Source organism: Zonotrichia albicollis, chromosome 3 (assembly GCF_047830755.1).
Source record: "Zonotrichia albicollis isolate bZonAlb1 chromosome 3, bZonAlb1.hap1, whole genome shotgun sequence".
Taxonomy (NCBI): Eukaryota; Metazoa; Chordata; class Aves; order Passeriformes; family Passerellidae; genus Zonotrichia; species Zonotrichia albicollis.
This window is the reverse complement of record NC_133821.1, coordinates 10288530-10312235: the sequence shown is the minus strand read 5'-3', so window position 1 is coordinate 10312235 and position 23706 is coordinate 10288530. Positions and strand designations below refer to the sequence as shown.

At 41.5% G+C, this 23706-nt stretch overlaps 1 protein-coding gene across 3 annotated transcripts in view; it reads right to left on the bottom strand.

The window, feature by feature from the left end:
• XPO1 (exportin 1) overlaps positions 1–23706 on the bottom strand; it is a 36664-nt gene that overhangs the window by 9810 nt on the left and 3148 nt on the right. For all 3 annotated transcript variants that reach the window (XM_074536636.1, XM_074536637.1, XM_074536638.1), the window contains 13 exons: positions 22429–22560; positions 18743–18844; positions 14901–14973; positions 7601–7662; positions 7480–7524; positions 7213–7394; positions 6695–6743; positions 6483–6602; positions 6245–6373; positions 5491–5649; positions 2993–3190; positions 2263–2401; positions 786–967 (listed from right to left, as the gene is read on the bottom strand). In XM_074536636.1, coding sequence (XP_074392737.1) covers positions 786–967; positions 2263–2401; positions 2993–3190; positions 5491–5649; positions 6245–6373; positions 6483–6602; positions 6695–6743; positions 7213–7394; positions 7480–7524; positions 7601–7662; positions 14901–14973; positions 18743–18844; positions 22429–22554 — 1566 coding nt within the window. In that variant the 5' untranslated portion in view covers positions 22555–22560. The remainder of the gene's footprint in view (positions 1–785; positions 968–2262; positions 2402–2992; positions 3191–5490; positions 5650–6244; positions 6374–6482; positions 6603–6694; positions 6744–7212; positions 7395–7479; positions 7525–7600; positions 7663–14900; positions 14974–18742; positions 18845–22428; positions 22561–23706) is intronic.

Below are 23706 nucleotides of genomic sequence, written 5' to 3'. Positions count from 1 at the left end.
CACAACAGATTCTTAGGTTTCTCTTCAAGTTTGTCTTGCTCCATCAAAAGTATTACAAGCATAAGCAGCTATATTAAAGGTGGTTGCCCACAATCAAGCTAAAAATCCAAATGAAGAAATAAAGACCCAAACAAGTCTGTTAAGACTGGGATGATGCAATCATTTAAGTTTTATTCAAACCCTGATCACTGTTTTAAACTAAGGAATCTCCATTTTAAATAATAACTGAGGATTCCTGCAGGGGGAGTTCAACGAGCCTTACACTACTCAGTACTGGGTGAGTAGCTGATAGATAAAAATACAGACTCCACATAAATAGAAGAAATTAAACTACATCTGTATGACCAAAACCAAAATATTTTGTAAGCTTCTTTGTATGGCTTTTTAAAGTCTGTTAATCTTGTAAAAATATTACCCATATATTAACCAAACTTTGAGTTTGATCAATGAATATACAGATAGAGCAAAAGAGCAAGTCTAGTTACAGTCATAGGTTACTTTGCCACTCTGCTGTATTTCATAAGCAATCCCTTTCCATCTCTTCTGCATCCCCAAAGAACACATTTAACCATAAACTAAATTTTCTGATGCAAAGGCTCCTTGGATCAATGCATTGTTCATCACTAACTTATTCATCACCCCTAAATTCAGGATAGAACATTTCCCATTCATTTGTTCTTCTCCACCAGGGCAGCTTTCTAAGCTGCCAGAGCAGTATTTCTGCAAGTTTGGTTTCTGCAGCACAACCTGGGGCGTGAGCAGGCTGCTGGCTGTGCCCAGCCTACCTTGATCACTGTGACCAGGAACCTCTTCTCATCCTCCTCGTGCATGGCGCCGCTGATGGAGCCGATGGCCCAGCACAGCGTGTTCAGGTTCTTCCAGGACCACTCTGTCCCATTCACCTGATTGTGGAGCTTCTCAGTCATAATTCTTTCTGTGTCTGCATAGTCCAGATGTGTGAGATAAACTGAAAGAGATCAACGTGGAACCTTTGAAAGCAGCAGCCTGGAGCTCAACTCCATAAACTTCCATAAAAACCCACTGAAGCTCTCAGGTTAAAGTGTCCTGTCTCTTTCCTGAAGTCATTACAGCACAAGGTAATAATTGAGGCAGAAATGTGTTCAAATTATTTTAAAGAAATTCTCAACAAAATTTATTGTCTAAGTTCTAAGGGACCTCAGCAAAACATCACATGCAGGTGATGTGAAAAGTCTAAATCAATGCACATCCCATGTGACACCAAGGCAAATTTTTACCAAAAGGCATCTGAACTGATGGCCTGTAGGAATATGGGATTGGCTGCTTATAGGGGACATTATGCAATGTGTCATCCCACACATTTTCTCCAGCTCTGTATTTTACTGCTGGTTGCAATAAGCCACGATTGAAGTGGAGCTGGTGCTCCTGAACAGGTCTAGGTGGAAGATTCAGGTACCACAACTCAGTCACTTGCATCAGCCCCTAATAGGATTAGTGTCTCCAATATAAAACTCTAAATCCCAGCAAGTCAAGAGCAATTTATGGCCAGGTTCAGAAATAGATTTTTACTGTACCACAGAATACTTCCACCACATTCTCCTCCCCTTTCTTTTTCTTTCTCTTATAGGTGACACAACATAAGCAATACAAACCTGACCTGCATCTTCATAGAAATAATCCTGTATTTGGCAAAACAACTGAGACTCAGGATATACAGTAATTGTTTCACAATACAAAACTGGTTTTCACATTCCACATACAGATGTATTAAAACAATTAATTTAACACTGGCTATACCTATATCCCCAGCAGCCAGGTGAGAATAAAAATGCCCACTACACCACATACACTGCATCTCACAAGCTTTCCAACACACACATTCCTAGTGCACCAACCTCATGCTCAACACTCAGGGTTCCCACCTGCATTTGAGAAACTAAATTTAATATTGAAAGTCTAATGTCCTGAATATCTGACAAGTCTCTCCCTTTGCTCCCTTAAGTTATGATTTGGACTTTCAATATTGTTTCCTGCCTCAAATGTCTCATTATCACTGCAATACCTAAGGACAAGGTTAAGTAGTGAACTACTACTCCATCAGGTTATAATGCCTCAAACAGGAAACTTCAGAGCAGGCACTGCCTCCTCCCCGTGCAGCCTGTGTAGTACTCCTGGCTGATAACCATTCACCCACACAATACTTGAGATGCTGAGATAACACCCTGCAGCACTCTGATGCAGCTGCACAAACCCAGAGCACTCAACAGCAGCCAGTTCACTTACCCAAGGTTTCTCTCATGTTTTTATACAAGTTGATGGAATCCGTGTCCTTCATGAACTCCCGAACCACCTCCCCCTGGTCATTCTCCACCACCAGGACCTCCTCAGGCTTGGCCATGCGGCTCACCATGAGCAATCGAACCTGGGGAAGTGCAAACTCCATCAATCTGTACCACCAGCCCTCTCCCAGCTGCACCAGTGTCCCCAGAGCCCTCTGCCCAGCAGCCTCAGCCACAAACAGCTTATAGCCACCCGTACAGAAATGGCAGCTTCTTCCAGTGAGGATAGAGCTACTGACTTCTCTCCTTCCAATGAACAGAGGAGTACTTAAAGAAACCCCAACCTATGTAATATTTACACTTTCCATAGGTTCAAAATGCTTATGTCATATTAGGGGTCTTTAAAGGACCACTTTTCTCAAACACACGGGTTTTCCTCCAACTCTAACACCCCAAGCCTTTCTGTTTACAGAAACTGCTTAATACAGATTTATGTTAAAATTAAGCATCTAAAAAAGCTGAAATATCACATTAATTATCTTATTATATACTGGTGTCATTTTAAAGTATTTCCACATTGATTCTATAACTCGAGTTGAATCAACTATCAATTATCTCATCGACTATCTTTATCTAAGGTGAATTTTCTTGTGTCCCTCCTTACAGGAAGTGTAATCTCTACTTCAAAGCTGCATCTCCAGAGTGGCCTCCCTGAGCACGGAGGGATGCCTTACCTTGGACAGCACAGGCAGATAGAGCTGCCTCCTTGGAGGGACATCGAAGTGCTGGCTCCCTGAGAGCAGCGGCGACGCCGACGTGGAGAACGGGCTCTCCCTGTAGAGCTCAGCAGCTAAATGGTTCCAATATTCCAGACAAATCTTGAAAATTTCAGTTTCTTCAACTTCTGATACCAGCAACATGTAATGAAGAGCCTGGAAAAGAGCGGTTTGAACACCCAGTTAGTGAGTGTATCTGCAGATCAAAGCACATGGCTTCAAGGTCAGTTATCCAAATCCTGCCCAAATGCCAAATTAATCTGGGAGTTTGGAACAAGAGGCATTAACACTGCAATGACATCACAGGTCACAGTTGGGACTGGCAGAACAACTCCTAACCAAGGACTCTCATCTCTTATTGTTATTTTCAAAGTGTGTGTTGTGTTTTTAAATCTGAAATAGCCTAAAGACATCTTAGAAATGCCATCACCAAACCAGCCTGTTTGGAAATTATCAAACCCACAGCCTCTGGAGCTCTGCAAGGCATTTTCAGAACCTCAAAAAAGCCTCACCAGCTGCCGCCACTGATTGCTATTCTCAAGATTATTGCTGCTACTTTGTTCTGGATCCTTTGACCCTGGCATGCTGCTCCTTTGCCTTCAGAGAAGTGATCTACCAGAACATTTCCAACTTCTTTCCTGACAGAACAGCCAGAGCAGGCTGAGCAGGGAAAGCCACTGATGCAATTCTGACAAGCTCAGATAGCAACCAGAGAAACTACAACTACACAGACAAACCTCTTTTGCCTAAGCTTATTATGCAGTCCCTGGTGAAAGATATCAAAGCAATTGCCCATTAGTGAACAAACAGAATGAAATGATAAAATCTGAAGGTATTTTCATAGATTAAACACTCCAACATTAGGCACTTTGAAAGGTAAAGACCTGATACAGCATCTCCACCTACAGTGTCTCAGGGACTCAGGACAGCCATACATTGGTCTTCACACAGCAATTTCTCTAGGTAATACCACTCAAAATAACTGATGTGGATTCCTCTGCTGGTCTGCAGAGATCCAGTGAATCCATGGAATTATTTCAGCTGCTACATTGAAAGTGCAGGAATTAACAGGTTAGAATGGCACACAACTTTTTAACATCAACCTGTACTTAGGTTCTATTACACCAGAGCTTACAGAAGTTTAATTTGGAAGCATTTTAGGCAGGCACAAGAACTTTGTTAAACATTTCAAGCCTGAAAGTCCTCAGAATCCAGTTGTGTCAGTGTCTTTTTTACACAGGTCTTCTCAGTACAGCCTCAGTGTAAGTGGAAACTTGAGCCTTGAGTTGTGTGCCCCTGATTCCCAGTTATTTTAAAAGTTTACTGCTTGCAAATTCAGGAATTATCTGGAACTGTTACCAGCTGCTGAGTCCATCCTCTAAATGAGCTACAATAATTTGATATTTGCAGCCAATTTTAATAATATGCCTTTTTTTGTAGAGGGCTACCTCCAGAAGATATTGAGAACAGACTGGAATTCAGATGGACACACTGGATTACAGCTAATCAACCTGCAGAATGCACTTTTCCCTCCCAATATACCTGGTCTCCAGGTTTAAAAATTGGGGTGCTGATTTTCTCCTGATTTTTCTCAGGGCAGTTCCTCAGCCAACAACCTCCAAACCTGCACAGGGTTTGATTCTGCACACAGAAAATGATGCTTCAAGGGGATATGGAGCAGCTCCCATTGCCTTGGAGTGGAGCAGTAGCAAAAAAGTCACCACAGAACAGTTCAGTCCCAGCAAAATTGGTACTCACAATTGAAACAGCACAACTGGAAACCCCAATCTTGGGATTAGGGTTTGCCCTGCTCTACCCCTCAGAGCTTCAGCCTTTCCAATCTTTCATTCTTATCTCCATCTCCAACATTTGCCACAATCCCAGTGGTTTCACTGTCACAGTCACCTGGCAGGGCTCTGCCTTGGCCACACACAGACTTTACTGCATACAAGGTCTCATCCTTGAGGACTACTTAAAGCTCTTCAGCTGGGAAATGGCAAACTGGGCAGGAAGCCACACCAGGCTGGAGGAACCGGCCTGGAGCATGTGCTGGTCCCTAGGGAGCAGCTCTGGGTGCTCAGTGACAACAGGCTGATGAATCCATAGCAACACATCACCTTCATGTGAGAGGTAAACAGGACATGTAAACCCATGGAAAAACAATATATCCATTTACTGTGAAGCACTATTGGACACTTCCATGCAAGTAAGAAGAGGTTCAGACAGAGTTAAGTTTTCAGACACTGCACTGGTAAAGGATCACAAAAGAGAATGCCATTGAAGCATACTAGGAAACAAACCTTTTGAGGGGGTTTTGTATTTCTGACTGTTTTTTTTCTCTTCCCAACTTTAATTACAACGATCTAGAAAATTCCATTCCTTTAACAAATTCCACATCCTTTGAGCATGAGAACACACCTGCTACATTTCTGAACCAGATAAACCAAGCTCCTTACCTCCATTAGTGTTTCCCTCAGATTTAACCTTTTCTCTATAAGTAGACCATGCTCCTTGAGGAACGTGCAGAGGAACAAACTGAGATTCTGAATGAAGTTCTGTTCATCATCTTTTCCATTGGAGTATGCAAGTCGGATGTTGGTATTTAAAGGAAGCATCTAATAAAATAAAGTTAAATAAATCATCAAGAATTTCCCTTTTTATACACAACAGCTACTTTGCATTAAAGTGTGTTGCTGTTTGTTTTTTATGAAGAACCTTCAAGATGGACCAACACTGCCAAGAGAGGAAAAGACTGTTACTAAAAACCCCTTTACCAATCCACTTATGATATAAATACACTGAGGAAGGGACTCATGTACCTGAATCTGAACTGCTCAGAAGGGAATGATCAGATTATACAAATTTGATGTATGGCTTTTAGTGGGAAATGTTTCTATCTGTTCCAAAAATTAACAAGAAACTTGCAGAAGGTAGGTCATTTTAGGTCTTGAGACACACAGTTCACATTTCCCCATGAGACAGCCCAAGGGCTCAAAATATCTCTCAAATTAATCAAATCAATAGAGCAGAAATGCAACGGAATCAAGTTCAGAAAGACACACTTGGCATCTTCTGATCAAGCCACAAACACCACCAAAGAACAATACTTTTCCTAGCAAGAGCTCTATAAGGAACATAAACCTGTCAACTTGCCACAGAAATGGATTTTGTGATATGAAATTCAAAGGGAGATTTCTGATAAACATTTACCTGTTTCAACTGCATCATGGTCAGTGTAAAAAGTGTTACAAACTGTTCTTCATACTGGCTTACACTGACACCTGCAATCTCTGTGAGGCACTTCAAAGAGACATTTCGAAACATGGGAACATTTAAGAACTGGTGAGGGAAGAAAAAAATAAAGATCATTACAGAAGTGTTGTGCAGCTTTTCTACAACTTGTATTTAAATTTAAGAGCTGTAATTTTTAATTTTTTTGCAAGAATACCTTGTATATTAGTGTGCTGATTAACTTGGTCTCAAATATATATCCCAGAGGAATCCAGTTCAGAAATCGTAGCAAAGTTTCCAAAGTTGCATGGACTAAGGGAGCGTTTTGGGAGTTTTCCTGTAAATGACAATTTGGAGTTTATGGCATTGTGACACTGTTAGGCACAAAGAGGGGAAGTTTGAAAACATCATTAAAGAAATGGGACTTACCATCACAAACTGACACAGCTGAAATATCTGAGAGAATTCATTGCACATGCTGTAAAAAAAAATAATTGAAAACTAAGCATTTCCACACTTCATAAATCAAAATATCCATGCCCACAGGACAGGTCCTTAAGACCCAGGCCCATGGAGGCACTCTAAAGCCACCTGGTTTATCCCCACTTTCATGGTAATAATCCATATTTGAGGTAGCTTGAAGCCTGCAGCTAAATTCTAAGAAAAGAAGGAAATACAATCAATCAATGCTGAACGCTGTGTTAAAAGCATAGGAACCATCAGTCAACAGATGCTACTTGCAGCAAGGTACAAATCCCTGTGTGTACGAAATGAAGTTAGGGATCCCCTGGGAGCAGTGCTTCAAAGAAAAATCAGTAACCCTCTTGGGCTCAGAAATGGAATTACACAGCTGTAGGTGCTCACACAAAGGCCCCAAGCGAGAGCAACTCTTTAGCAGCCAGCACAAAGTCTACTCTGCTCATCAAGGTTTAAACAGATATACTTGCCTGTCTTTCAAATGCTTGGCTTTGACTTGAGTAATCTGGCCACTGGAAAAGTCAAAGACTTCCTCGCTGAGCAGTTTGAGGATGACCATGTTGTTCTGGCAGAGGCTCTCGCTGGTCCTGCTGGCGCCCACGATGTCACTGATGAACGTGGGCCAGTGCTTGGGCCACTCCTGCTTCAGGATCTGCCAAGGGAGCCAGCCCACGTCACACACACAGCCAAGCACAGACTGCACCCAAAGGCTCACAGTGTTATGAGCTCTGCCTTACCTGAACAAGAATCATATTCAGCTTCCCAATGTACACTTTCTCTTTCTGGAAAAGAGCAGAGAGCAGTCAGGTTTTGTATAACACTCCCCTCCCTCATTCCCCCTGAGAATTCCTCACTTACTTCTACACACGCTGGGTCAGATGAGGTCTTGATAATTAGGCCAACAACATATTTTTTAATACCTGCAGAAGAGGAAGGGATTTATTTTCAGCTATGCCAGATATCACAGATGTAGCAACAAGTATTTCTGAATTCAGATTCTTCATGGTTTTAAACCAGAAACACTTCTAACAGGCCAGACAAGCCTGAGTCCGTGAGCATTATTCTTGTGTGCTACATGGGGAAATGCACCTTTATAATGCTGACAGGGGATATTTTAGATGTACAAGATGGCTTTACACCAAAACTATCTCAATGAAGCAAAAGACCAAGGATTAGTGTGTCCTTGCAGTATTTTTTAAGTGAACTCCAAGAATAAACAGAACATTCCAAGTGTGACTCCAGTTGCAATGCCAGCTTTGCTGAAGTGCATGGAAAGCTCTGACACATCACCTGCACTGCAGGCAGAAGTTCAGAGTTGCTCCAGTCTACTCAGGTGATCCATTTTAAGAACAGGAATTCCTATGCACAGCATTTTAAAGTCAGAGCTTAGCAAAGCTTCTCCTGTGAAACCTTACAAGAACAGAACTCAAACCTTCATTCACTAAAACAGCACAATCTGAGTGTGAACCACTGGGCTTTTACAGCACACATGGATGCTGTGATGCCACCATCTCAGTAAATTCTGCTCTATTGCTTTTTCCTTTTTTTACCCTACACTGGCAATTGGACAATCAGGGACAAACAGTGTGTCAGAACTGTTCATTTTGTTGTCTCTCTCCTACTAATGTTTTTAAATTATTTTAGAGTGTTCAGCTTCACCATAAAACCAGAAAAACCCCAATCACTGTGGGGAAGTGACACTGCCCAAAGTTTCATTTTCCACTTAACCCTTAACTGACTCCTAATGCCTAAATCCATGGGAACAATGATTTCCAAGTGCCAATGTCCATTCTGTACAAAACCAGCCAAATCCAGGAAAAGGCACGCTCAGAGGGCCTGGAGTCACGACCAGGTGAACATTCCAGGAGCTCAGCTCTGACACCACACTTCAAACCAGGCAAGTGTTTTCTTGTCTTAAGGAAGTTTGAGAATTGCTGGGTGCTTTGCTATTCAAATTCATGAACCCAAAAATCTTGTTTCAATCATTTCTCCTCCAAGACAAGTCAGCCGACTCACGCAGACAACGTGCATGTGTTGGAGGCTTCAGAAGCTGTCACTTTCAGAAGAATGACTTCTGCTGAAGACATAATCCACACCCTCTGTTATGACTTTCAAAACTTGTCTAAGACTTGACCAAATTTAGTAGGGTCTTTTTTTTTCATTTCAGGCTTAAGCAAGAGGATTAGAAAGGACAATTTATTAACTGCATTCTCGTGAAATATGGAAAAACCAGATGCAACTTTGAGCCATCAGGTATATACTAGACAGGAGCTGTTTTGCAGGTAGCTCCAATGGCAAGAGGAACTACCATTCATCACCATCAGTGGGATCAATCCCCTCTGCTCCAGGAGAATGGTCACTATTAAAGCATCACTGCCAGGCACTGGGTGAGAGTAACCACCAAGCATCACAGGCCTGATGTTTCAAACCTAAAACAATCTCTGCTGAAGCATCACAGTAATTCACAAATGGGATATGAAAGCCCCCCCAACAGTATGGAAACGGGTTTGCAGGGCCAGAAACTAAACTGCTACTGCCATCTGCCAAACCACTAAGGGAGGCCTACTGCTGCAACTCTTTGCATTTCAAAATGGAATTAAAAAGTTAATATTGCTTTTAGAGCTCCAGCTGCAGATCCATGGCATTTTCCATCTTGCTGCATCAATGGCACTGTGCTGTTCACTAACAACTCCAATATTGTGCTGCCATTGATCTGGCCCTGAGACCAGCACAGGAGAGCAGCTGCTCTGCTACAGTTTCTTTGTTTAAAATATTAAAATAAAAGTAAAAATGGTGACCACTGCTCAAATGACAACTTTAAAAGTTTGCCCCCTTTCACATATTACTCTGCTGGCTCCTGAGATCATCCATCCAGTGAACAAAGTCATATTCTTAATCCCCTAAAAGCAGCAGCTTTCCAATTCTCTAATGCTCCTTTTGGCACAGATGTCTTTTTATACTTTTCCAACTTCAAGTGTTCTGGTTCCTGCTCCATATGTAATAGCTCATTTATTTATCATTCCATAGGAAAGAGAATTTGCAGCAGAACAAATATATGTCAAATTTATATTCTGACAAAAATCAACCCAGAGACTCATTACCATTTTCCATCAGAACATGTCCAACAAACTGTTCAGGGGCAGTAATCCATGATAAGCTAAAAGCAGCGTGTTTGGGGAACTCCAAAGGAAGTGGAATGTTAGAAAGGAGAGCACAGGACATGCACAAACCCCACAGCCACTGCCTAGAAGGTCTCCCTCCATCACAGAAGCAGCTGAGTGAGTCCTGAAGAGGCAACAGCACAAGAGCCAAGCTCAGGCCTGCACTGAGCCAAGCAGGAAGAGACAGACAGGGCAGGAGAGCAGACCTTCCAATAAAGCAAAACAGAAACCACACCAACCACAACAGCCAGGACACACAAAACGCTCTTCAGAGATTATCTGACCTTGCAACTGCACTGACCTCAGACACCCAAAGGGAGCAGCCCCTGCTCCAGGCCTGGACCAGCCCCACTGCTGGAATTTTCTAGAAAGCAAAGCCCAAGAAGCGCCTTTGTACAAAGTCCCATAAAAGGGATGACAGAGCAAGGGCACGAACTTGAGGCCTTGAGGAACATTCCTGGATATCCACCAGATACTGTCATCCTTCTGTGAAAGCTGCTCCTCGACAGAGAGGCAAACATCCATAAAACTGAGCCCTTCCTGGAGGGAAAGTTGTTTTCCCAAGTGACCCAAGCCCTGCAATGCCTCCAGTGGAACTGGGACAGCGAGGAACGTCACATTATGAGTAATTTCTGCAGCCTGAACTTGAGGAAATATCCTCCAGTGTAACCTTTGGAAGTGCTCTAGGAAGCCGTTGCCTCTGCTGCACTCTGTGTACCCTGAGCTGCTGCCCCAGCCCAGCAGAGCAGGTGAATAACCATGGACACAATCAGCAAACACACACCTGCAACAAACCCTGCTGTCCTCAGGCACACAGGCACAGCCTTCTGTGCCATCAGAGCCAAGCCTTTAACAAGTGTCCAAAATTATTCAGCTGGTGCTGCAGGTGCAAGCTCATCCTAATTTACTAAGATTAATAAAGTCTCTCCTTGTATTAAAGAATAACAGGACAAATGAATCAGGTGGGCAATGTAACTCAGCAAATTAACATTATTTTGCAGTCAAAATTAGAATTTCAAATGCTAAAGCTGAGCTGTCCCCTCTGGGGATGTTTGTATGCATACTCACTTACACTGAACTGTTTAGTCCCAAAATGTAGTCAAAATACTATCTTCTTTTTAGTTAGAAACGATGCTTTCCTCCACAATCACCTTTATCCCTCAGTGGCGAACTGAATCAATCCATGATCCACAGAAAAGGCACAGAGTTTGTCATCACACACACACAGAACTACCATGCTGTTCATTCATCCCCTCCTCATCACAGAGAAGCAAAGAAGCATCTTCCTCATGAAGCAGGCCAGGGATTTCTCATCACTGCACAGGAAAAGCACCTCTACAGCATCTTCCACTGCTTGAAAAGCTTTACACTCAGCTCCAGGACCTTCCTGGAAAACACTGAGCTGCATCCCTGAACACTTCACTTTTTCATTTCAGGATGAGCAAAGTTGTACAAGCAATTTGTGTTCCATAATGAAGCAGTGCTTGATCCATTCCAGCCCCAAACACTCCAGACAAGCTCTCTCTGTTCAGGGAACACTATTTCATTTCACAGTGCAGGATTAATGAAACGTATCACTGCACTGGAGACCAAAATCCTTTCTTTCCAGGCAGGTTTTCACACTGCCACAGCAAATCCTTTGGAGACCACAGCACTTGAATCAACTGCCATCCTCTCTGAGAGTTATTAAACAATCAGCTCTAAAGGATATCAGAGTTTAAAGCAATTTAGTAGCACAGCTCAGGAAGCTCAGAACTCAGCCTGAGGATGATGCACCAGAGCCTGGCCAGCAGGCAGGTTCAGCAGTGCCTGGGATGCTCTGGAATCCATCACACCCCAGCCAGCTCCAGTGAAAACCACACGGCATCCTCGGTGTCCGTGCAGGAGCCACTCCAAGCACCCTGCCAGGACCAAACCCATCCCCCAGACAGGGCTAACATTGCTGGGGGCTATGACCAAACATCTCTCAAGGCTGAACACGCGGGTCAGCCATCTGATTTAACTGAATTTTACCCCTTCTGTGCCTCAAACCCCACTTTTGTCTACAGAACCAACCAGTTCCCACTGCTAACTCCAAAAGCAAACAAAAAAAATCAAAAAAACCACGACCAAAACGCCATCACATCAGTATTTTAGAATTGTAAATTGATTGCTTTGCCTGATTGTTGTTCCAGAATTATGGAAATATAAAACTCACTTTTTGTAAGTGCTCACAAACACCACCACCTGAGGAACAGAAAGCTATTTTACAAAATTTAAAAGCCAGCAGGGCCAGAAAAGCTCAAACCCAAAAGCTATTTTAAAACAAAAGAAAAACTCCAGAACAGAGCTTCATGTCAAAAGAATACATCTGAAGAAAACATTTCCCTCCTTGCATTCGAAATTCAAGGCTGGAAGCTGAAACCCTGCAGCACACAGACAGAAGCAGTAACAAACCTCTGGCTAACCTCACAGCCCAACAACTCATTCTGATCTACAACTTGCTAAAAACCAAAATAAAAAACCTGTCAGAAAGTTACACTTCATGCTCTGTAATTAGCAACATTGCTTTATTTCTACCAACAAATTTCAGGGAAGTTATTTCAAAACATTTTTTTTATTCACTGACCATTTAATTCAGATTTGCTCTCGAGTTTAACTCTTAAGCACTGCTGTTGCTACTGTGGTTTCCTCATAAATGCCTTTGGTTTCCTCTTCACCAACAGTAAGATTTGTCAGCTGTACTTACTACACAAACCAAGCTGGCATGCAGAAGACAAGTTTTATAAATTATGATATAAGGCAAAACTGATTTGAAACCTGCATTGTTTGCTTTGTCACTAAGCATTCCATTGTTCCCTGAGTTTCAGTTTCCTGCACACACATTGCACCAGTTACACTTCAAACAGGAAAATCCTGTCACCCAAAGAATGGCTGGAGTCAAGGAAACTTCAATTTACCCAGCACTGCTATCTCCCAGCTAATCAAGCCACCTGAATGAGCTCTGCAGCAGCTCTTTTGTACCAGCCAGTCTCATCAGCCAAATAAGAAAAATTTAAAAAACTAAAAAACAACTACCACAGACCAGATCAAACTGGATTAGAGATGAAACAGATTCTCCCTCCTACACCACTGAGGCCAAGCTGGATAAAATGCCATGGTACAGAAAATACATTTGGTTCCTCTTCTACCCCTCAAGTGAAAGCCACTAACCCAGTTTCCCTCCAACAGGATAAAAGTCAATTTCACTATTTTAGTTTGCCTCTGTTAAAGGGAAAACGTTTTCAAAACTGAACAAACACCACACCTTTGTTGTTATAAAGGATTTTTTATTTCCTCTGGAGCTTTCATAGATATATAAGTCAGCAAAAGTAAGAAAAGGACACCTCAAGATGACTGCACACCTGCAGACAGTAACTTTATTTTGCCTTGTAAAAACAGTTATTGCATTTTCTTAGATGGCAGGAGACACCCAACAGCACTGTCACTGCTGGAGATAAAATGTCCCAAAGCACAGCCAGCAGCAACCTCATCCCTCCACCACTGTTCCTCAGCTCTCCTATGCGTTAAGAGCAGGAATTTTAAGTCTGAATTCCTGAATTACATCCTGCATTTGGCACCTGTTCAGTTCCAAGCTATCCACTTGGGTTCATCCTGTGACATCTGTTCTACATCTCCCTCCACCATTGGGCAATACTCCTGACTCCTCTTCCTCCTGCCCTGCTCCCACAGCCAGAACTGCAGGACAACAACTTCCAAACACTGAAACCAAGTGCTCACAGTCAGGGATGCAACAAAATCTGACTGAGCTGAGACACTCCAGTAACGAAAAGCACAAAGAACAATTAACTTTAGCTAACTAAGGTGCTCTTTCAGTTTCTCAAAGGGGCACAGCTGTGTCTGAGCCTTAGCTGAAGCTGTTCCCTAGAAACCTCCAACAGCAGCATGAATGGAAACTTCACTTTCAGTTTTACTTTCAAAGGCAGCTGCCCTTTGCCAACCCATAGCTGGAAGGGAAGGGGGAAAGTTGAGAAGAGGAACAAGCACAAAAGTGTAAAAGTCTCTCTCTATGCATTTGTTTTCATCAGCACTTCAAATTCTGGTTTAATTTATGCAGTTTCAGGACCTAAGCACTGGCAGTAAAAATGTCAAGTATGTCTCAGCAAGGTTAATAAAAGCTCTCAGTAGAACACAGAAATATGGAACTTTTCATTAGCTCCAAGACCAGCTTTTAGTAAAAAGCCAAGTACGGAAGAGTGACAGCATTTAATGTCAAGAACTGGAAGTGGTTGCACTTCATGTTTTGAAGCCCAGGTTGTGATGATGGCAGGCAGCCATGTGAAGCACTAACCCTGCACCACAGAGGTGCCCCCATTTACTGCAGCCAATGCCCAAAGTCAGCAACACTGCAAGCTACAGGGGAGGGAAAGCCATAAACTAAACACAGAATTGATTTACAGACTTGCAGCTTCTTGCACTGATGGGAGACTGGGGCTTACCCTGCCCTGCACCAATTACAGCAATCTGCCTGTTAGACACTTCATTAATTAAACCCAAATGCACAGCACCTCCCTGCCTAATGAGAGAACATCAACAGGCAAGACAGTTCAATTCCTTGGTGTTTCCATTTTAAAATCATTGTAACTGCACACAACTTCCAAATAACACCACAAACCTACACAAGGTAACAAGTGGGCCAGAGTCTGCTTGGGGAAGCACACACAGCTTCCAGAGGGTGAGGAAAACAAAACCTCCTGTGCCAAGGACAGGGAATGAAAATCTCTACCCCAATGCCAGTGGCTCACCTCGTATGTTTCAAAACTATCAGTGACACCTTTTCCACAAAGCTGCAGAATTTCAGCTGCTCACAACCCACTGAGATCACTATCACAAAAGTGAAAGATGTGGTTTATCATTCAAGATACCATAACACATGACAGAATGCTACTTAGAGACTGGCAGTGTAAATCTCAGTTAATACACAAAGTTCTGAGGAAAAGACAAAAGTCCCTCCCTACCTTCGCACTGGTTCCTTGGAAGAATCTTCCATCTTGTTTTTATCACATTTTCCAAGATTTGCAGTCCATAATACTGAAATTGGAGAAGAACAAAATGTGAGTACATTACTGTAGGACTGACTAACTTGCAGGACTCTCATTCAATCAGACATTCACACTTAACATCTAAGACTTCGAGATTCTTAACTAACATTTTATTAAATATATGTCTAGTCACCCATTTACTGAGGTTTCATGCATCGTATTTTCTAGTTTTGTTCTTGGCTATACTAAGTCCTGCTGTTTGATCATGCTCACACCAGGAGGGGGGGAAAGCAATAATGAAAAGCCCTCTGGCAGACAATTTTGGCTATCTGGAAAAGCAGCAGCCAGATGTGAATTGGTATCACAAATGACTGCTCCTAAGTCTGAGTATTAACACAACCAGGCTCCTAAAAGATTTAGCAGCTTGGATGGTGGCTCAAGCTTCCTACTGTTCCTCTAAGAGCTGCAAAAAAAAAAAATCTTTTCTTAGCATCACATGGCCTGACACTGGCACTTTCTAGAGAAATTCTCTCCCAAACTTCACTGGTGTGTTACTTTAGGAACAGCAAGACAACCCACAGGTTTATTTAATTTCAATCCCCACCCCAATATGGCCGCTATTGCTAATATTTAAAGATGAACTTTTGTGCTCAGTCAAAGAACAATAAAAACGTGAATAAACTCTTGGAAATCATTTTACCTTTCAGGAATTCCTTCCTATGTTCTTACCCAAACCATTAACGTTGCAAATGGCCATTCCCTCTGCCCATTTGTCCCTACTGCCAACTCACAGTAACAGGGAAAGAAGTTTGTCATGGTACAACCAAAAAACTTTAATATGTAAAGCCCCATTAGCATGAATAGACAGGAGAGAAAAGGGGATGAGGAGTTTTGCATTTACTTTATCTACAGTGGATTAGGAAGAAAAAAAAAATAAAAAAAAATCAATGCCTGAAAGGTAAACTCAAGTTTTCACAGTTCCAAGTTTGGCTGAGAATAAGAGTTCCTCTTTAAACTGGTTAGTTGTTACACAAAGTAGGATCATTAGCATTTCCACCAAAGGGATCATCCAGACTTCAGTTTAATTAAAAATACACAATGTAGACTGTCCCAAGCTACATTGTACTGCAAGAGCAGTTTTGCTGTTCTCATCTTAACATAACCTCTGCTTCCCTATCTGACCCCAGTCCCAGGAGATTTCAGGTGCACATCCTGAAGCTGCAAAATATTCTGTCCCCTTCCAAAACCCTGGGCACCAAGAGAAATGATGAATCACAGAAAGTTGGCAGGGTATTTTTATTGCCTCCATGGTCAGCAGCATAAGCTTACCTACTAGATTTTAACCTGAAAAATTGATTTGATTACTTGACATAAAAGCTAAATGAAATCAAGGGGATTTACATGTAGGAAAAGGTGCAAAAATATTCTTAAGCAAAATGCTCCACAGGAATTGATTCCAGCCACTGCTAAAAATTTACAGACACCATCTAAAAGTGATCTAGGCTCATGATACAAAACATACTTACAAAAGCTCCTAACAATGTTGACAGTATGAATTTTTAGATCAGACAGTGCTAACTTTCCTGAAGCACATCTAAACTCTAGTGAAATTTCTATGTTCTACAGGCACATCCATTAATTTTTCAGGTATCAACTAACTAGAAATGCTCATTTTCTCCCAAACTTTTTTCCACAAGTGAACTTATTTAGCTTTTACACCAGAATAGCAAGTCTACTTTCATTTTAACAAACATCAGATGACCAAATGAAACTTAAATGAAAAATCTAACAACTGACTAAGGACAGATCTCACCTTCAATGGCTTTTTCCCTAAGTGAGAATTTCCTGGAGTCAAAGAAAAGGACAGACACCTCTGGCAATCTGCCACACCTGGCCCTCATTACCTACTCAAACATCTCATTTGGGTTCATGAACCCTCAGCTGTTCATGCTGCAAAGGTTTCCACTCCTTCTGTGCCTTCACTTCTGCCCTCTGCAGTGCCTTGTTCCCTTCCTCCTCAGGCCCAAAGATCTCCTTTTCCCTGACACTGAAGAGCAGCAGCAATAAAATCCCTGTGCACAACCCTCACCTGCTCATCCTTCTGCCACACCTCACTGCAGCCCCATCATCCTGCAGGGGGTCTCTGGGGTCCTTGCTTTGTTTCATTTATTTGATGGCTCTAATTACTGCAATTTCTCTGACTAATGAGGAACACCACTCCCAATTCAAAGTCCTGCCTTGTATCAACTACCGCAACAGCACATGTGAACACATCTCATCTCTGTGTAACACAGAAGCTTTTCAAAAACTAATTTGCTCTTGGTTTGCTAATTGTCCATCACTAGTAGTTATGAAGATGAGGGACAGGCAACAGCAAAAGACTCAAAAAAATGGCATGGAATGATCCCTGTGGTAGAAATTTCTATGGCACCCTTATTACTTATTTTATGCACCGAATCCCTTTCCCTCCCACCTCCCAAGAAACAAAAAACAATTGATGAACAGAATTCAGTTAAAGGGAATCAAAAGGGTAGACCTTGTGGAGGCCTGCCGTCAAAGCCTAGCTGTGTCAGTTGCACAGGAAGACACCCCTTTTCTTCCTATTACAAGCAATCAACATAATGGAACATTATGATTAATATCAGGTAGTGTTAACAGCTTTAATTAAAGAAAAAATATGATTGCATAAAAGCCAAATGTCATAGTGCATAAATTTAGCACCAAATCATTTGCAATTTATGTAAATTGAAGAATTCTTTACCTGTTGCTTTCTTTCTGTTCCTCTAATCATCTCATTTTTCACAAGACAAATTTGAGTTTTTAAAAATACTGTTGATAAATCAACTTAAACATTAGTAATGTCTGTCAGTATAAAAAGCAAAGTTTACCAGGCAAGCAAACAGGCAAACACTGTTACTTAAAGGTGCTTAAAGGTATTACTTTGAGGAAGTTCTTCAAACTGCTTTCCCCTCAACTTCAGAGAGCAATGAAAAAAAAAAATATGAACTGCTTCATGAATACCACATGATTTCAGAAACCATCCAAACACAATTTTTTCTGTTTGAACACAGTATGTATCCAGCAGAAAAACATGCATGTCAGTTATTTGAGATAATAATCATCAAGCTTAAGACAGTGAAAACACATTTTGCTCATCTTTTTGGCTCAAACTTCCCAAGTCTTAGGTACAGCATTTCAAATTGCAGAAAAAGCCCTGAGTGCTGCCCATTTTAGCCTCTACCATGATGGATGGATTTCCAACAGCAGTAAAAAGCAAATGTGTTCTGCATAGTAGCAAAGAACTGATGTACTACAAACTTTGGGGTGCTTAACCTTCATTGATTGCCCAAAACCTTGGCCTAATGAGGTTTGTTTTGTCTTTAACACACCTAGGGACAAATTTTCTCCTCAGTTACGTGCACGTGGCTTTCATTATGATCACACACAGCCAAGCACCTACCCAAGGACAAAATGTGGCTCTAGGAGACTTTTCATTACTCAGATTTATATGGACACAAAACAAATCTTGGGAACTGGCAAAATGCTTGTATGTGCCTTGAAAAAAATTCTGTGTATCCAATTTAGCTCATCCTCAAAAAAAAAAAAAAGGGGAGGAGGGAAAAACTCTTGGCAATGTAAAATGAGGTCTGAATATTTTTTTCATTTACAGTTCTTGCTTAAAGCAATCTCTGCGAACAAGACAATCAAAAAATATGGTTTGAATCAAGAAAATCTATGGCTAAAAATGAGATACCTTCCTCAAAGTTTATGAATGGAAGAAAGAGGAAAACCAAATAAATAAAAGTTGATTTGCTTACTTTGGTATTCATGTTCTGAGAGAACTCCAAAATTGTATCAACTCTTGTCCACGCATCAGGATGTTCTTTTAAGTGAGTCAACACTTCTTGTGCCATTCTTTGCTGAAAGAAAAAGTTGATTTGAAAAAAGTATTTAGATTATTTAAGAAGTTATATACTGTCACTGAAGACATCACTATGTAACACTCCATTTCAATTACTTATCTAAGAGTTATGCAGAACTCAACCAGCAGCAACAAGTCCCTTAAGCCTCCTTCTGTGACAGCTGAAGTTCAGGAACAACCAAACTCCAAAAGCCCATTGATGCAGGACAGCAATTCCTCAATTCCACTCTTCCATCCTGAATGATTCATCCAGACCAGCAAACATGCAGGAACAGCACACATGGTGGGGAAAACCCACTAGGGAATGACGTTCTCTCCCCTTCCACAGAGCCTTCTAGATAAAACTTTATTCTAGGGCACCCAAACTTTCCAGTTCCAGTGGAAACACACAAAGAGCCAGGCTCCAGAAACACTGTTTTGTGCTGCACAACTGTTGGTTTTATTTTGAAGAACCACAGAGCAGAGCATTAGAGGGATCCCTGGTGTACCTAACAACCTACAAAACCCTAATAAAAACCTGCTGGCAGAGGAAGGAACTGCTCACACCAATGCTTTGCTCTTCCTTGGGTCTGACATTATCAATTACTGTCCTAGTAATGTCCTGTGGTTTCTTGAAAACCTCATCTGAAGCAATTACACACTGAAATGGCTGAATTCATTTCAGCTATCCCTTTCAAGAGCCTGCATGACCTCAGGAATTCTTAGGGAGCCCAAGTGATGTCAGCCATTTCCAGAAGTGCTGCAAACTGTTCTCCCTGCAAGCAGCAGGCACTGCCTCACCAACAAGGTGGGCATTTCACAACACAACTAACACAACTTAATCCATTGTTTCACTGCACTGCAGAGCCAACTGGACGGTTACAGAGCAGTTAAAGCTTTGCTCTAGGATTAACTTCAGCAGTTACAACTCACTACAGCCATGCAGCTTCTACTCTCATCCATACCTGAGCTAATCAGCAACTGGGGTAAGAAAACTTCTATTTTCACCAACTGAGAAACCCAATCAAGACTCCAAATCTACATATATATATATATATATAAAATACAACAAACTGACAAACTTGGCTTGTGATTTACAAAATACAATTGGAGGTTCTAACAGAAAAGGGCAAGGATGTCCAAACTACCTGTACAACATCACTTGCACCCCTACTTGATATAATTGAGCACAGTGGAGCAACTGGAGCAGCAAGTGCCTGCAGATCTGAAGTACCACACAAATATTCTGTGTAAGACCACAACCAGCACAGACCTATTGTTCCAGTGTGACATCAGAGCTAAAAAAAAAAACCAAACAGAAAAACCAGCACTTTTAATACACTTTAGTTTTAAAAGGGAAGGAATAGCTGTGTTTACATCTGCAACTGTGTTTGTATATTGGCCTCCTGTTCTGTTTGCTTCTAATACTGGTGACATATCCCAGGATCAAATTTCAACACCAACAAAACACAGAGTCCATATCCTTCTCCCAGGGCTGAGAGATTTGCTCTCATACCCACAAACCCCTTTTGTGGGCATCAGACCCTGCAGTTTCATAAACAGCACAAATTCAGTAATAATGGTTAATTAAGAACAAGGCTTTTTCATGTTGCTGGTACCAAAAAAGAATTTGCAAATAATCTTTTTTGGACATGTGAAGATCTAACAAATCAATGGAATTGAGAGGCTGGGATGAGTGCAGGTAAACATTTATGAGTTGCATGAAATCTCCTTAGTCATGTGTTGCACTGGGGCGGGGACATTCTTTCTTTTCAGAGAAGTATATCCAAAAAAGCTGAGAGAAAAAAATTCAAATCTCCAGGACAGAAAATAGCTTCTTTCTTGCCTAATAGAGATGAGCAGATAACAGTTTTGCAAGCAGAGATAAGAACTAAGCAGAAGGAGGAGGCAGGTGAATCTGGAAGCAAGTTCAGCACAGGCCATTCAGGTTGCATTCTAAACCTGTTTTACCCTGACATTACCCTGACCTGTTCCAGGAAAACCACTGGTAATCTCTCCATTTTAATATTCAGTTTCCTCAGCTCCTATTATTCCTGTCACCCTTCAGGAAAGGACTTGAGCTGTCAGACTCCACTGAGAACCATTTTTTCCTGCTTTTTTCTTAACTCCTTGGAAGAGGAAAAGCTCAGACTCCCTAAAACGTCTCCAATTTGGAAAGGTACTAAAACAGCTGACCAAAGTTTCATTGAGGTGACACGTGCAAGTAAATGTATTCAAACAAGTTCATATCATAATTTACTTTTGCCAGTTAAACACCACCTCTTAAATTTTTGCATCCTATTGCATTGATTTTCTAAATACTGGGGAGTTTTCCCAGCTGTTTTAAGTGAAACAACTTCTCACAATGCCAGAACAATGGCAATTTGATCATTGCATTTAGTGTTAATCCTTTATTTTCCCTACAAACCTTCCCAACTTTTTCAGCTCTTTTCAAACCAATCAACATTATAAGCATCACCTGTTTTGCAGGCAGTAAAAGATCACAAAACAAGTGCTACAGATGTCCATACTTCTAAGACAAGAGCTACAAGGAGTTTTCTGTCATTCTTAACCACTTAAAAAACACAGCAGGTAATATTTGAATTTAGGACACCCAAAATGCAAATATTTCAAAAAACAACAAGGTATTTCAAAACCTATTGGAATTCACATTAATAATCTTTACAAAAGCTTTTTTTTTTCCCTAAAAAGATACACAAAGCAAGTATATGCCAGTATATCATTGTTTATTCTAGCAGCTGGAAAGAATAGAAAAGCATCAGCTACTTTGTCCCATTTAATTCACTTATTGTTGTGCAAGACTATCTTAGTAAGAGACGCCTGACACTGAAACTCCCAATTTGTTGAGCCTGAACAATTAAATCTGCCAGGAGAGGAACTATGCCAACAGCCTTTGTAGCAATACTTGCCCTCAACATTTAAGTCTCCTTCCCAAAGAAGTTCAAGACACAGATTTAAAAAAAAGCAATACAAGATTGACTTTCAAGGTAATATATGCAAACACACAAATGCATAGTCCTCCCATTTCAACTTAATATTTCAAAATCTGCACTAAGTCCAAAGGAATGAATACAAGAAGAACCTGTGCAAGCTGTAATGGAAAATAAAAAAGCCCAGACACAAGAAAGGAACAAACTCTTCTATATTAAATATGCATGACATGCTTCTTTATAAATACGAACACAGTAACAGCATCACAAAGATTTTTCTTTTAAAGACAATTCTTCAGTGAAGCAAACATTACATTTAAGGCTTCACAACCCTGTCCATGGTAACAAGTAACAGGTAGCTCAGACCTTCCTGAAGAACTGAGTCAGGAAAGGGGAGCTGCACCAAGAGTCCTCACCAATCACATTTGCTAATAATAATTCTCCACATCTGAAGGCAAGCTAGAAATTAACACACACCAAATAAACACTTCTCCAAGAGTCATTTCAATGGGAATTCACAGTGATATTCCAGTAACTAGCTCAGTAAATTCACCAATATTATTAATTGTTCCTGAAGTGAATTGATTTTGCTCAGCTGATTTGCTCTAAGGCTAAACATGGTCAATAAATGCATGTTCCAAGCCCACCTTACCTGTGCACCTTCTCCATGGTACAGGCAGTTCACCACATTGTCCAAGAGATTGATATCCAGTTTCTGGTTAAAATCCAGCAGCTGACGAGCTGCATGGTCTGCTAACATTGTCATAATTGCTGGCATAGATTACTGCAAAATAAAGTTTAAAAAATTGATCAGTTAGTAAGAAATTATTATCAGCTGCAAAGCAAGTGCTTTAACTTATCTCATTTGTCTCACTGAAACAAGATGCTTCTCCTAGCAGCAGTAGCTAACACTGCCTACAACACTGCTTTGATTGTGGGGCACGCACCAGGACAAACTTTTCTTTTCCCTGAAAAATTCACCCATCACTACCCCAGCTGAACTCTCAGGGTGTTGAGCAGGTAAAACCCACAGGGACAGCCTGAGCAGAGGATGGGCTGTGCCACCAGCACCCCGGGGCTCCTTTCACAGCAGCTATCAGCCCGCCATGTCTGCTGGCCCTGTCACCACCACCAAAACCCACACTGGCAACCTCAGCCAGTATCGAGTTCCCAAGGCCAACATGCACATTCAGAAGATTCAGTTCCAAAAGCTTTCAAACACTTGGGTATGGAGGTGAAACGTGATCTACACACACAGCAAGAAATTAGCCACAGGGCATTTTTTAAATTGTTGAGGAAAAAAAGAAAACCACCTTACAAGTTAACCACATCCAAGTAAAAAATTACCACTGAAACTTAAGTTGACTGAAGGCACTTTGAGACCATGAAGCACAGGGACTGTTAAATCAGCAGGCTGCTCTGTGTGCCATGTGAGATCACACTGAAATGGAATTCTACTGGAGGTTTCAGGTCCCCTAAACCCAGGGACAGCATTAACTCTTTGTCCCAGATAGAGCAGCCCTGATATTATGCAAAGGGAGTCAGGTGGGGTGGGTGAGATGCTTTACCAGCCAGAGACTGGCGCGAGATAAAGACATTTGTGAAAAGCAGGAAAACAAGCCAGAAGCCACAGAGTTTCTGATGGAAGGTTCCACTCTACCTTTTTCACACCACCCTGCCTTCCCCACGCTGAAACCCCTATTAATCAAGTTTATTGCCCTGTTCTCACAGAAAATGGCAATCTAACCCATGTTCCCACCCTGCCATCTACAGCACCTGTGTGCCACTCACCCTCCTTTCCAAACCCTGCAAACCTACAGATCCCACGTGAAATTGTTCCTTCACAAGTCTGGGAAGAGCAAGATCAATCAGAAAGTTACAGCAGAGCCATCTGCATTCTCAGAAAGATACAACCTGAAACTCTTCCAGG